This window comes from Heliconius melpomene, chromosome 18 (genome assembly GCF_056956725.1).
Source record: "Heliconius melpomene rosina isolate 202511_hmr_F chromosome 18, ASM5695672v1, whole genome shotgun sequence".
In the NCBI taxonomy this organism is placed as follows: Eukaryota; Metazoa; Arthropoda; class Insecta; order Lepidoptera; family Nymphalidae; genus Heliconius; species Heliconius melpomene.
In genome coordinates, this window is record NC_140406.1 from 15,667,672 (window position 1) to 15,683,148 (window position 15,477).

The 15,477-nt window shown below is 35.7% G+C and overlaps 2 protein-coding genes across 6 annotated transcripts in view; one reads left to right on the top strand and one right to left on the bottom strand.

Annotated features, from left to right (window-relative positions):
* Positions 1–939: 939 nt before the first annotated feature.
* On the bottom strand, positions 940–13,642 carry LOC146529700 (uncharacterized). 2 transcript variants are annotated; one of them, XM_085201724.1, is made up of 10 exons: positions 13,291–13,642; positions 8,603–8,677; positions 7,467–7,602; positions 6,768–6,844; positions 6,211–6,259; positions 5,627–5,746; positions 5,329–5,407; positions 4,794–5,022; positions 4,311–4,437; positions 940–3,963 (listed from the first exon to the last, which is right to left on the bottom strand). In XM_085201724.1, exons 1-10 carry the CDS (start codon positions 13,351–13,353, stop codon positions 2,855–2,857), a joined length of 2,064 nt encoding a protein of 687 aa, XP_085057850.1. In that variant the 5' UTR covers positions 13,354–13,642; the 3' UTR covers positions 940–2,854. The 2 variants fall into 2 exon arrangements, with proteins under 2 accessions (XP_085057850.1, XP_085057851.1); XM_085201725.1 differs by lacking the exon at positions 13,291–13,642 and adding an exon at positions 12,793–12,829.
* Positions 13,643–14,765: 1,123 nt separating this feature from the next.
* Positions 14,766–15,477, top strand: part of dop (microtubule-associated serine/threonine (MAST) protein kinase dop) — a 64,423-nt gene continuing 63,711 nt past the window's right edge. For 3 of the 4 annotated variants that reach the window (XM_085201726.1, XM_085201727.1, XM_085201728.1), the window contains exon 1: positions 14,766–15,157. In XM_085201726.1, the coding sequence (XP_085057852.1) occupies positions 15,025–15,157 (133 nt within the window). In that variant the 5' untranslated portion in view covers positions 14,766–15,024. The remainder of the gene's footprint in view (positions 15,158–15,477) is intronic. The other variant, XM_085201729.1, reaches the window with a different exon arrangement.

Below are 15,477 nucleotides of genomic sequence, written 5' to 3' on the forward strand. Positions count from 1 at the left end.
ATTTATAACATTTAGCAAAGTTATACAAGAAACAATTTGTACGGTAATAACCGCATTAGTGAAACACTGTGTCGCGGCTGTTAACGCCCACCTCCCAAGCGTTGCTCAGGTACTATCAAAATACAAGTTACTAACTGTTATAAATATATGAAACAGAGCAAAATTTAAAATGAAATACAAAAAAAACTCATAAAGTACTGTATATACTATTAAATAGAAAGACTCCAGAATTTTTATATAAATATTGTAAAATCAGTTCATGACCACCTCCAATATATCTTTATACTTTCCAACAATATAGCGTGTATGTAATATGAGATGGTATTTTAAATTGTAACACATTATGTACATCATTTATATAACTTGCTATATATATATATATATATATATATATATATATATATATATATATATACTTCCAACTATTAAATAGCTGTCTAGACGAAATTCTAATTTGAAAGTTAATATCAAGAATATTTATTTTAAATCTTAGTACTTTCAGAATCCAAGTTCGATCTCTCACCTCTTGGACAAAATATTTTAGTTCTATTATTTTAAATCTTTTACCATGGGATTGGGATTAGTGTGTGCATACTAACAATTTAAATTTACTGGTAAGTACAGGACGGTCAACAAGTCATGGCCGTCTTATCTAAGGCGACCTGGCTGTGAAAATTTGATTTTAGGATTTGCGTGCTTCTTTCCACATTGTTCACTAGAACAACAAAAAAAGTGAAAGTTCATAAAACCTGACTTCTGTACCGGATGCCCAAGACTCGTTGACTGTACTGTATATTCTATATGATCAGGTGTATTCCACATCTGACCAGCGCCTATTCGTGAATGTTTGTATAACACAACACGTAGCTTAGTTCAATACCCACTCAGCCTCCGAATCTAAAAACGACCTTCTGGTAAAATTAAAATGAAACAAACAAATCGTAATAAAAACACATATATTTCGCTTTTATATTTTACCAAAATTTTGGATCACGTCCATCAAAGGCAGTCGGGTGCGCCGTCTATACAAGCTCCACGCCCGGACTCACCCGCGCATTCGTAAGGCCCTGGCTCGCCTCAGTTTAGTGGATCTGCTTTATATATACTCGTATATGTAGTACTAGAAATACATTGAATATAAAAATAAATCGATGGTACAGAGAGCCCTTGACTATCTTATAAGGAGGTTGGAGCGAAATCTCAAAAACGCTGAACGACCGGCGTTTTTTTCCTAAACTGTAGCGTTTTTAAGATTCATTCTCATCTACACTTTTATTGTATTCATTATAGTCAATGTTATAGAGTATGTACAAAAACTAACAGTTTCCTAATTTTGGTCTTTAATTATTTCTTTTTTTTAATTAAAAACAAAAAATAATAATATACATAAATATCATATATATAACAATGAACGGACAATTAAAAGCATACTAGTATTTCAATCGATTGAGCCAATTGTTAACAAGGATTCAAATACCTTACTGCTTTGGACATCTCACTGCAATAATAGTATATAATTTGACAATTTAGATATACTTTTGTCTCTCACAACTCATATTTGGTACGTTAGATAGTAATAGATTCAATTTATTTACATTAGTGCTGTATAAGCTCAATGGAAGAAGTTATCCATATGGTAGTTTTAGAGAAATGGTATAATATACAATGCTAATAAAAGCTTCACACTGTATCCTGTATATAGCAGGGTGGGCAGAGGAAACCTAGTGTTAATTAGGACCCCTCTGTTCCCCACAAACTGCCCATTTTTGGAGACATTGCGTGCTTAGTGGCAGAACTCAACTCTGCGAAAGCTATGTATTTGGCAGTATTTAGTTTTTATCTCAAAAAGAAATTCAATATTTACACATTTGTAATAATAGTTTATGAGCAATTGAGTTAATACAAAAATGGTTTCTATCTGTTCAACAAAATTCTAATTAAATCAGAATTAGCAAAATATTTTATGAAACAAGTACACTTTAACCCTAACAACAAAACGATTGGTCCTCGAGTACAACTTTGGTTTATAGAAAATATGTTTAAATTATAAAAAAATCTCAATAGTTTTGGATCATCTATGGTGCGAAATGGATTTTTTGATCAAAGTATTTCGTATAAACTAAAAAAAGGAGTTCAAAACTCGATATTTAACAATATTTATAGGTCATAGTATTATGTGTATAGGAAACTTAAATTACTGCAAGTATTGTACGTACATACAAACACTACTCGCATCAACTATCTCAAACCTATATTATAATAAAAGTAACATAAATGTTAGAAACATGACAATAAATTAACATAAGCTAAGTGATACTACTTACTAAATTACAAAGCACAATCATAAAATATCACTTCAACATGTATGTATATTTGTAACAAAATTTGGACTAAAAGTTTTTTTTTCGAAAACCGATAAACGTTTTTTTTGGTATTTCAATATTTTTTTAATTTGAGTTAACACTGAGTTCTGGCACAAATCATCTGGCACATCGGAACAGTTCAGACCCACTAAGCCGGGCGCTTAACAATTTTTTTTATAAGAAAATCACTTGCAATGTATTGAAAATAACTATTTCTTTCGATAACTCCATCTAATTCGTATCTGATATTTGACTTGATATAGCAATATATATGTATAATATACAATTGGAACTCCTATTATTATTAATGACCTAATTCTTTATAAATCACAATCGGTAACAAGATAACTCAGTACGAACAGTCTAGAGGTCAGCTCGGAGTCGCCGCGCCTCCGCGGGCGGCCTCTCCGCGCACTCGCTCACTTAACCTAGCATAAGGACACTTGGGGTCGCGCGCGGGGCTCCAGGGCTCCATGGCTCCGGAGCGCGCGTCAGTCGATCACCACGTAGGGCAGCGCCACGAGGTCCCCGAGGCGCGCGCACTCGTGCCACTCGGCGAACAGCGCCGGGCGCTCGGGGCGGCCCAGGGCGTCGCGCGTGGTGGAGGCGACCGAGTCTTCCAGCGCGCGCTCCAGCGCCGCCTCCGCCTCCAACGTCGCCTCCGCCTCCGCCTCTCCTGCGGGCACGAGCGGCAGCGTGACGACGGGCGCGCACGCGGTCTGCTCGTAGGAGTAGGGCACGCGGTTCAGCGCCGCCTTGCAGAGCGCGTAGAGAGCGCGCCCGTCCACGTGCTCCGCTTTCGTCTTCTCGACGGTGCGGTGTTCGGGGGACGCGGCGACGAACTCCTTCACCTCGCGGACGTCGCGGCGCGGCTCGCCGAACTGCGTGACGTCCTCCGCGGACAGTATGGGTGCCTTCAGCCGCTCGCTGGGCTCCAGGACGGGCAGGCTCATCATCTCGGGTCCAACTGTGGGCCGAGCGAGGGCAGGGGAGGGCGCGCGCTGTGCGGCGGGCGAGGTTGGCGGCGATAACGCGGGCGCGGCGGGCGGCGGGTCGGGTGGCGCGGACGCAGCGGGCTCGTCGGGGTAGGGGCGTAGGGGCGGCGGTGAGGGCGGCGGCGGGGGTGAGGCGGGCGCGGGGGCGAACTGCGTCCAGGGCAGGCGCGGGCATAGCGGCACGCGCGCCAAGTTTTTGACGCAGTAGTCGTCGGCGTAGTCAGAGTACTGGTAGAGCGGCACGACGCTGGCGAAGAGCGCGGGGTCGTCGAGGCGGGCGGGCGTGCGCACGGCAAAGCGGTGCGGCGCGGGCGGCGCGCGCGTTCCATTGACGCCAGGCAGCAGCGCGTGGTGTAGCGCGCGCACGTGCAGCGGGCGCAGGGCGGCGTGCGCAGCGGCGGGACAACCGTCTTCCCCCTCGATCGCCCCCTCCTCGCCAGCCTCCCCGCAGGTGCATTCCACGTAGGGGCGCTCATCCTCGAGGGGGGGCAGAGCGGTTGGCGCAGGGGAAGAACGCAGTGTGGGCTTCTCGTCATCGACGTCGACCGTGATGAGTTTAGAGTCGCTGTTGCCATTCCGTAACGGTGAATCCACTTTTATAGGGGCTGCAAGTTATGAGTGATATGGCCTCAAAAAATATTTTTGATTGACTTCAATAAAAAGCACTTAAGTAAAATAAACCATACAGTCGTGGCCCAACTAGCTTGGTGCCTAACTTGAACACAACAGTTGTGCCTTCAGTTCCCATTCAGGGAAATAAATAAATTTTAATCATTTACTTGCTCTGGTAATAAAGTAAAGCTAAACATTGAAACTTGCCACTCACACACTCACAAACAAGGGACTGTGCGTGATCAACAAAATGTCTTAACACTAGTTTTCCTTTGCCTCCAAACAAAATATGTAAAGAAAATAAAACCGTTTAATAAATTACAAATAATATAATACTAACGATCGGGCTCTATGACCATAACGTCAGGGGAGTGAGGAGAGTCGGGCGAGCGCGGGGAGGCAGGGCGCGAGGGGACCGCCGAGCCGCGCAACTGGATCTGTTCCAGCAGCTCCTTTGTCGTTTTCACCTAAAACATATAACGTTAATAATTGTATAAAAACTACTTTTAGAACGCAGGTTTGAACCCGCGCCTCTTTGTAATCTTGGTGTAAGTGCTCTGACCACTCAAAAATATATTCTTATCAAGCTACATCATAACCAAATTTCGATACACAATAAAGTATTATTCTCTCCTAAGTGTCGAATAACTATAAAGGTAAACGCGACAGTCGTGGGTTTGTTTTTTTATTTGAAAAAACTCAATACGCAATGCCCTGACAATTCGGCACAATGTGAGGAGCGGGAACCCTAACATTAAGTCGCTCCCTGCCTACTCTGCTATGTGCGGCATACAACGTGAAGCTAAAAAAATTAAAAAGTCACCTTAGCCCCAGCAGGAGGTAGACGGTTCACCAGCGCGGCATAAGGGTCGGGAGCGTCTCGCCGCCACCCATTACGCCGCCCAGACCCATTGCGGGACCCCCACGTGTGATTGGCCCCTTGGGGATGGACCCCTTGCGATGGCAGGGCCCCATGCGGGAGGGCATGAGAGGGAGGGGGAGCCTCGCCTCCTGTCGCTTCCGTTCCGGAGCCTGCGCGACTGTGGCCTGGCCTGGTATTAGTTTTATTTTCGATTAACTATCAATTTAATTGAACTATTCCCTTCAAAATAAAAATAATTGCCATGTTGAAGAATGTCGTCCTTTACCGCTATCTGTAAAATTATAGTACTGTCGACGAGTCGTGGCCGCCCCAAACTAAGGCTTTCTGAACGTTTGTGCAATGTTCACTGGGCAGAAAATAATTCGTATGAAAAATTCTAAAATTATATTCTACAACTTACAGGTAACTTCCGGGTGACCGTAAAGTTGTTATATGATTTATATATGTGACATATAAATATAAAGTTACTACTTACCTTTTCTTTTTGGGTTTTTTGTCTCTTTTCGCCTTTTTCTCGTCGTACAGAGGCTCTGGGGAGGGCGGCCTCTTCACAGCTACATCCATATAAGTACACATTATTTATAATAATTCTTAAATAGTATTCATTATTTACTATTTAATTATACAATGTATAAGAAAATATGCATAAAACAGTAAAAAAAAATATATTATTCAATAAATAATCCATCATAAAAAATGTATATATCCTATATTTTAATACTATGCGCTCTCAGCCCTATCTGCTATATGCGTACCAACTCAAAGATACCTACGTGGTGTGATAGATTTGTGCGGGGTGAGGGGCGGTGGGGCGGGCGGAGCGGGCGCGGGGGACGCCGGGTCGTCGTCCACCAGGATGACGTCCTGCGAGTCTGACTCGTAGCCGCCCCAGGCTGGAAAACAAATTATTGTTATGTTATCTATACTGATATCATAAAGACAAAATGTTTGTTTGGCTGAACATGCTATCTTGAGAAATACTATATAAAAAATATGTTTGTGTTAGATAGTCTAATTCTCGAGGAATACTATGTTATATCACATTAATCTTCTCTATGTCATTTGGAATATGTCATGTGAAGTCCGCAATTTAATGTCATTTGAAGTATTAATTTTAATCAATATTTTCTAAGTAGCTGCTTGAATTTTATAATATAAGTTTCTGACGTGAGCGTGAACAAACGCACAGAGAAACAGACAAAAAAATTGAAAATCGTTGTTCAAATGTATAAATAACGTTATTAATAGCTATCAATAACATTCTTTTTTAAATAATGTCCTCCATGTACAGATGCAAAAACGTTACGATTTAATAATAAGTATAGATAATATGTAAAAGGTTGTATGAAAGTGTTACCTGGCCTAGACGGAGGACGAGGGCTCGGCACCGCGGGACTCACCACTTGCTGTAAACACATAAATTAATTATATTAATAGTTTAATACACAATATTCCTTGAAATATCTAGCAGTACATTTACATAATAATTTATTTCATTTTCTAATGTTGTGTAACCAGTAAAGTCCTAGTGATGACTGAAGAGTCACCTTTTTGAAAAACGTATAAAAATTTGAACGTAGCGGGATTTAAACCGCACTGGTTTAACTGGCTTCTCGGACATTTCCAAAGTTTTAGTTCAAATCCTGTTACGTTTAAATTTCTATACATCTTCTAAAAAACTAATGTGGAATACTTTAAGAAATTTTAAAAATCTTTATTTCATTTTTCTACACATTAACAAACACTTCAGCACAGTTAGTTAGTTAGTTACTTAGCCAAACGAAATTAACTATTGAAACTATGCTCTCAAAAGAATTTGAAGAGGCAACCATCAGCATCATCCAAACTGTAAGTTCAATCGAATTTTACACATATATTCTAAATATATACTGATTGATTGTTAGAGTGACTGACCCTCGAGAGTGCAGGCGAGGTGAGTGGGGTGCCGCCCAGCCGTCGCACCGCACGTTCAGCTGATGATCTATTCGATCCTGTGCCAAAATGGGACATTAGGATGTTTCTGACTTTTGAGACACATCAGTTTTATTACTTTCCTGTCATCTTATACTATATCAAATAATACTAGTAAATATTTTGTTTTCAGATTTACATCTTTTCAACTCAACACATTGCATGTTAAGTTGCAACTGAAACCTGAGCTTCGTCTTGTTATCAGAGCGAGAATATTCTATTTTATTTCAATTATTATTAAGAAATTTTATTATTATTATTACTCTATATGATTTTAAAAATTTTATTCCTATATTTCGCAATTTCATGTAATATTTATTTTTCATTAACCTTATCATAAATTTAGAATTTCGTACGGAGTATCGTTCATTTTTAGAATTTCGTACCAATATTAACACACTTTGCCCAGTTGTACAGTATATTGACAGTAAACGCAACGGTTACGGGTTTGTACCCTTTCAAGGCAATTAATTATTTTCATTTACACTCTCTCTTACCATCACAAAGCACGGCATTGAGGCCCACCGTTTCGAAAAAAGAAGCGTTGTGTGACGAACGAAGTATCTTATCATAACACTAAGTTTCCACTGCATATCCCGCTGTATCCAGGTTACAGCGTGAAACTAAATAAATATAATTTACCTGTATGAGCGGGCGACGCGACAGCGGGTATGACGAGGTCGCGCCACCTCTTGACGAGCACCTTGGCGCGCCTCGCCAGTGTGGGCTCCGTGGTCTTCCGTCGTAACTCATTCACGTGCTTACCGAGTCTGGTGGTCTGGAAAAATAATCGAAAATACTTATGACAAGTGTAGTGTAAATATTAATAATCATTTTTAGTACTTTTCCACACTTCTGAAACTTTTTTATAAAATTCAACGTTCAATGTACGGCTTTATAAGTAAATTAAGTACTTATTTACAAAACTTTCGAAAAGTTTTACATTCTTTCACTTTCTTTCCAAATACTGCAATCTTTACATCTTTTAAAAATATATAAAATATTGATTTTCTATATTTTCTTCTATATATAATTATACAAGTTAAAATTGTGAAATTAGTTACTATTTTATAAAAAATATGGTTCAAGTACATTGCCTTATTTTAATGAGTAAAATCAAAATTGTCATATTAACCTTCAAGAAATAAACAAGTCACCAAAAAATGTCGCTAATTAGATTCACTCGACTAATATAAGTATTTTTTGAAACTGTAGGTTTAAATTTAAAACCATTTCATACAAAATCTGTACTAGACCCTGATGCCAATTTTAGTTTCTGCCAAAAATTATCAGTTCTATGACAAACAAACTTTATGTATGAGGAAAAATATTTCTTAGTATATACTTTGTATTTACACTCAATTATAATAATAAGTGAAGTATTTAATACCGATTTACTTTATCTTCACGCTTCCATAGTATTTTTGCATAGTAAGACAGTTTTTACAGTGGTAGATTCTTATTTTTTATATTTACTTACTACCAAATTAAAAACCACTTTGTACAGTTAAGTATCAAAACTTATTGTCATATATTATGTACGGGTTTAATTATGCGATTTTTAGCAACTTTTAAACTATCACTTCTCATAACTATCCCAGGTGATACATGGTATCGGCGGCCCTAACTTCATATCATATTTTAATATAAAGTATCTTAATTGTTTTTACAATTCAATGAAAAAAAAAATATAAAATTGGATTCGACCATTGTGTCTAGTCACATGTAGACCCATGATAGCTTTATAATTTTACATTTCATCTTTTTTGTAATCTTACCTCCAACAGCTCTTTTGTGATATTGAATTTTTCCAAAATGGATATGATTTCGTTAACAGTCTGCATGTCGACGACCTGGAAAATAACAGGTTTCGATTGAGTTCTGGTAACCACGTCATAGTGAGCTACACAAAAAAAAAATTTAATGAAAAAAAAATACCGAACAATATTTATTATCTATAATTTACACAAGCTGTAAAATGTAAATCTTGTGCTTAGCATTAATCACTATATCAATACAAAAAAAAAAAACAGTGAAAATATTATCAACGTTTTTTCATTCATTTTATAGTTCCAGCAGCGTTTTACGAGCAACAATCAATTTACTCAAACACATAAAAAGAAAGTACAAGTGCCAATTCCTAACTATTGTAATCAAACTGCAGCTGAAAACAAATGCAAACCATATATAAGCAAATCGATTATTCGGACCATATCATAAAATAAATGAAAAAAAAATAACCAATTAGGCTGTTTGAAGACTAATTTTTGTCCATAATTTCATTTGGTTTCAACAAAATGTAGAAAGAAAAATCTATGTCTTAACACAAATTGATAAGTTGTTAGATAATGTCATTTGTGAGGATAAAAGAGTACTACATTAATGTAGGTCATAACTCACAACTTATGTCACAAGGTAGTTAGGTCACCACCTGAATTTTTGTTTTAATATGTTTGGATTATATAGTTCCAATTAGACAAACATAAAACATATTAGTGAGGCCAGTTGTGGCGCAGGGGCACAAAGTATGACTATAAAACTGACTGGTTGTGGGTTCAATCCCCACTCAAGATGAAATATTTATTTAAATTTGCAATGCCTCCAGAAATCGGCGCAAAGTGGGAAAACAGAGAGTCTAGTAGTGGTAACTAGGTCCCCTCTGCCTACCCTGCCTTGTATAGCGTGAAGCTAATTTTTTTAAAACCATATTAATAAAATTTATGTAAGTATATGATTTTGAATTATTTTTCTCTATTTTAATACATGTGGAGGAAATGTACACCAAAACTAGACATAATTTTTCTTTTTCACTCTCCAAATGACAGCCCTCACTAGATTGGAAAAACAATCAACAATAAATTTATTCAAATCTTAAATAAAAACATTGTAACATGTTAAATTACTAAACGATAAGCCCTCACAAATGTATGTGAGAATATAAGCCACTGATGACAGAAGACCTCAAAAGAAGAAGAGTATCGAATCCAAAAAAAAAAACAGAGAAATATAAATTTATAATAATAAATAGAAATTTTATTTTATAGACACAAGGGGAATTATGGTGGAGCAGCACAGCATTACAATGTAAGCACAATGGTTATGGGTTGGACTTGAAATTACTTTTATTATTTCTTCACTCTTATACAAGACAAAGCGTTGAGTTCCACATCGACGATGGGCGATGCTTGGGAATGGAATGTTTTGATATTATATTCGCTCTGCCTACTCAGCTATATGCAGGATTCAAAGAAAACAAATATAATAAAGATATTCTAAATTAAGATACAAATATAAATAATAAACAATTTGACATTATTATTTATTGCTTATCTTGGCTTGTGATAACAGTTAGTTGTTAGTATAGTCATTTTATGCACTGACTTTGCACTTTTACACTGAACAAATTATTTTTGGTTTGTTTATGTTAGTAAACTTTCTAAATCTATTTTACTTAGTACAGTCCATTGCGTGCATAGGTGTTAATAAAAAAATATTTTCTTATTTTTTATTTAAAAATTGAAATATTTTGTAACTATGAGTAATTAAATATTCTATACAATTTTTTTATAATATTATGTGATATTTTTAGGATATGCATATAGAATTAGATATACTTGTGATTAAAATTATTAAGCAAGTTTTATGTATGATTTTTTATGATAAGTTGACAAGCATGGTGTAGATGTGCATGACTTTGCATATGTAACAATCTACAAAGCACACAAAAGAATTAAAATTGTTGTTTTATTATTTCAGTTTAGTGTTCATCGGAAATTGAAATATATATAATACTAGCGGCCCGCCTGCGGCTTCGCCTGCATGAACTACGTTATTATTAATTTCTGTCTCCATGGGTACCTACGTCCTATAAGTGACGTCCGTGCAAAATTTGAGACTCCTAGCATAATTATGTAGTAACGAAGTTTCATACAAATTTTCAACCCCAAAAACAACCCCTTAGACGTCGAATATTGCGAATTCCCGTCTTAGCGAGCACCTACGTCTTATAAGTAACTCCTATGCAAAATTTGACATTCCTAGTACATGTAGTTTCTGAGATTTCGTGATGAGTGAGTGACCTTTCGATTTTATATATATAGATATAATTGTATTTGACTTTTATTTTCACATAGTGAACTGAGTTGCAACTCATTTCAAGAGTGTATGTGAAATATTATATTTAAGATAATTTATTTAATATGAGTAACATTATTGTTTTAAAGACAATTTTTAAAGCACTTTTGGGACAGTGGCACAACGTCTGACTGTGAACAACCATTGTAGTTTCAATTCCAATTGAATTATTTTCATTTCCTACTCTGGATGGAACAAGACAAAATAAAATGCAGTTTCAAGCAAGACACAATGTCTTGTGTACATGAATGTATAGTGAAATATAGGTCTATAAAGAAATTATAATTATTAGTATATAAAACAAAATAATTCTATTGGCTTTAGTTTATTAATAGTTTGAAAAAAATATTTCTCAATATTTTTTTTAATTCTTTCCCAACTATTTAAATCAGGTTTATTTGCACAGAATCTTTTTTATTTTTGTATATATAAATATTTTGTATATATAAATTAATAATAATTTGTGTTGTGAAATTTTATTATTGTATTTCATAAGGTTAATGAAAGTTTGTTACATGTACAAGGAAATAATCTATTGCTGACGGTTACACTAAAAAAAATAAAGAAAATAAATTTATATTATATTTCAATTTAATACACAAAAAAAAAATCATTTCTGTTCTTTCATAATCCTAAAATAAATTTAATATTAAATAATAGTTTATCATAATGTGGTGCAGGGGCACAAACGTGCCGTGTCAATTGTGAGTTTAATTCCCACCCAGGGTATTTTTTAAATATTTTCATTTCGTCACTTTGTTAAGGAGGCAATGTCTTAAGAATTTGGTGGAAAGTGGGGAATGAAATGATATATATGAATAAATATATCCTTAAACTTGATAAATATTCTTTGGCATGGGCCTTTGCCTATATGGTTAAGGTGGAACTGTCAAAAGATTAATTAACTATTGAACTAATATTATAAAGCTAACTAGTATGTGGTTGATTTCGATTAATTATATTATTATTTTAATATATACCACTATCCCTGTGGTCAGAGTTACCTTAATCTGTCACATGGACACATTCTAAGTCTCCGTTAGATATTTCCAATTGACCCACACATGGGCCCAAAGTTGCAGGTAACATATTTTACTGTATGAAAAGTCATGAGTATAAATAATAATTGAGTTGCATTCTTTTAATGTATCCAGAAGTAAAGTGTGCAAATTATGTATTTATTAACCGCATTTAAGAGTCCTGATACATCAATACATACATAGAAATTATATGTATATTTATTATTTGCTTTGTAAGCAATATCAAGTTGTATCAAGTTGTACCAAGATGTACCATGTGTTTATTTTTATGGTAAATATTAAGTATATCCATTATACTTTTTGTGCTAATATGTAATATAGTTCATAATGTCTGTCTCAATTTTTTTGGCTTTAAAAACAGTCTATAGAAGCAAATGTTAATATTTCCATTAAAAATTTACAAAAAATAATTCCAAACATTTGATTTGAACTTGATTGTCTTGGTGGAATATTCATAAAATTAACTCATACTGAGGTCAACGACCATGTGCTTGCCGATGACCACACTGGAACTGCTTATCATATAATGTAGGATTTTAGTTTATATATTAATATTAAAAGTTTAACATGAGGGAGACATGTTTAGAAATTTGGAATTGAATTTCAAATAACACAAATATATCATGTAATCCCTACAAACTGCAGCAACATACACGAAGTAACAACCAACATGATGAAACAAAATCTATCCTCTAGATCAATCTAACCATTTATAACACATTAGGGATAACTGCTATTTCAACAGCATTGAAAATAGCATACAGATACTAAATTATTGCGAAAACTTGACTGACCTGAAATTGCACCATATACATTTAATAAAAAGGTGCAAGTGCCGAGGGGCAGCGCGCACCAACACGCACCACGCGCCTGCAAGAACATTCCATGCTGCCTCCAACCAACTCAACAACTTGTATAACCGTACACAATTTCGCTTTTCTATAAATTCAAACGAAACCGAGCACAGCCTGACGAAAATCAACGGGAAAGGTCACGCGTGGCACAATTTCGTACTTTCACATTGCAAAACATTTGGCACTAGGGACGGAGGGACGGGAGGAGCGCTGGCGACGTCAGTGGCCCCGTACATCACTCGCAACGCTCACGTCTCACACGCGGCCTCGTGCCGGGCTGAACACAGGCCCTCGGCCACCGGAGGGGTGCAGGGCACTCACACCACCTCTGGTAAGGTCGACTCGCGACTCGAGTCGGGTGTCACAGGCTCGTGCGGACCGTTTCCGTATCTCCGACTCGCTTATCAGACTTAGGCCGCTCTAAACTCGCAAACTTACATTGTAATTGCTATCCAACGCATTCAGAAGTCGATTACTTAGCTCATGAGCGTTATTACTCATTTATAAACGAAAATATTTAACTAAATACGACGAACGTGTCTCGGCTGCGTCGTAATGGCGGACCGACGACTACGTATGCCCGTGCCAGGGCATTTTAGCCGAATAATTCAGCTGATATCTACTACAGGCGACGCACACTCGTGTTTTTCCGTTTCTTTTGACGGGAAAAACTATTGTTTTACAATTATGGCCAACAGATGGCGTTAGAAATTAGGGTTAAATATTACATATCTACACCTAATTTGCATGATATTCAATTTACAAAATAAAATTTATGTTAAATCACTGATCTTTTACTAATTGTAGGCAAACTAACTAAATTATTGACTATTATTAAACTTTTATAACTGGTGACATAAGGCTCATATTTTTGTACATGGTAATTAATGTTCATAAAAAAATGTTCACCGTTCACTAGATGGCGCTGGCAGCAAATAAAACTATAAAGCGTTTCTGAACGTTATTGTGTTTCATTAATGTTACCTCAATGAAATAAGATCAAATGTATTTAAAATTTAACAGATTATATTCATTAATATTACTATTAGGCTGGAATATAGTTGCACAATTAAAGTTGAAAGACATGGCCATTATTCTACAGTATATTTTATATTCTAGGTATTAAAAATATAACTTTTTGTTTTAATAAATAAAAAAATAATTATAGATATTTAATAAATTAATATCCAGATAAGGGTTTTATGATATAAACATGTGTTATGTAAATTAACTGTTAATGGATATCGTAATTCAAATATTATTATATAGACTAATGAGATGTTCAGTTTACCAGAAAAAAAAACATTTAACTGCTAAATTTTAAGAATTTTTATGAAAAGTATGGTATGGCTTGGTTCTTTGATTTATGGCGTTCCGAATATGCCAGGTGTGATCTCTTTACCAATGAAGATATAAATTTAAATTAATATTTTACGTGTTGTAGTTAAAAAAATTGCTTTACATTGTATCCCATACACAGAAGGGTAGGCAGAGGGAACATAGTGTTAAGACACTCGGTTCCCTACTTTCTGCTAAATTCTGGAGGCATTGCGTGTTGAGTGGCAGAACTCAACGTGTTGTAGTTGTAGTTACATAAAATACCACTTAATTATTATTTATTTGTGATTAAAAATTAGATAAAGGATTTAAAAGACCAAAAAAATTAAAAGTAAACTTTCATGCTTTCTTTAGTGATTCAAAACTTTTGCGCATAAAATTATCTTAAGTGTATTTGAAAAATATTTATACATTTTTAAAAAATATTTTATGCTTTTATCACCGTAAGAATTTTAATTATATATTCTTATTATTAAAACAACATTCAACTTTAGATATTTCAGAACTTAATTTAATTTTGTTTGTTATTGAAAAAAAAAAACATATAACAACGGCAACACTGTCAGCTAAAGGCGAACAGACAGCGAGCCATCTTTCAAAACGCTAAAGTGTCACATCAACTTGTAAGGAGCCGTGTGTCGTGTAAATTACGATGGCCTACAACATATAAATACTTTCATTCTGTTATGAAATAAAGCGGCATAATTTATCCCTCTCTGAACATCGTATTCGATTGTGCATTACATTTATGTGATTTATTATACGACAGAAGTCGTCGGGTGTTTATAAATGGCGAAAATAATAGTTTATTTGTGTGTAGTGCAGTGAGTGGCAATGGATCGTCGGTGTTCACAGTCGGTCAGGACGCTAGTTTTCGATGATTCTGATTCGGATCCACCTAAAACTGCACAGAAGAAGGACTTGCAACCGTCTGCTGCGCCACCATCACTGAATCAGAGCGCGGAAGGTCAGAATTTTAATATTTTGATATACATGTAATATGTATTTGTTGTTTTAACGAGCTCGGTGTAGTAAGTTGCGGTGTTTTCAAGGTTTATTCAGCTGTCAATATAATTATGATTGTGAAGGTGCTAGCGGCCTATTGACCGAAATGTTCTCTGAGTTAGGTCAAGTCTATGACTATTTTAATATTTATTCTTAACATCTGTTTAAATCTTCATAACAATGTTTTCCAATTATATGGTTTGTTACAAGGTTAAAAATATAATTTTAACATTATTTTTAAACAATAACATTAGGTAAACAAAAAAGATTATTTTATACATC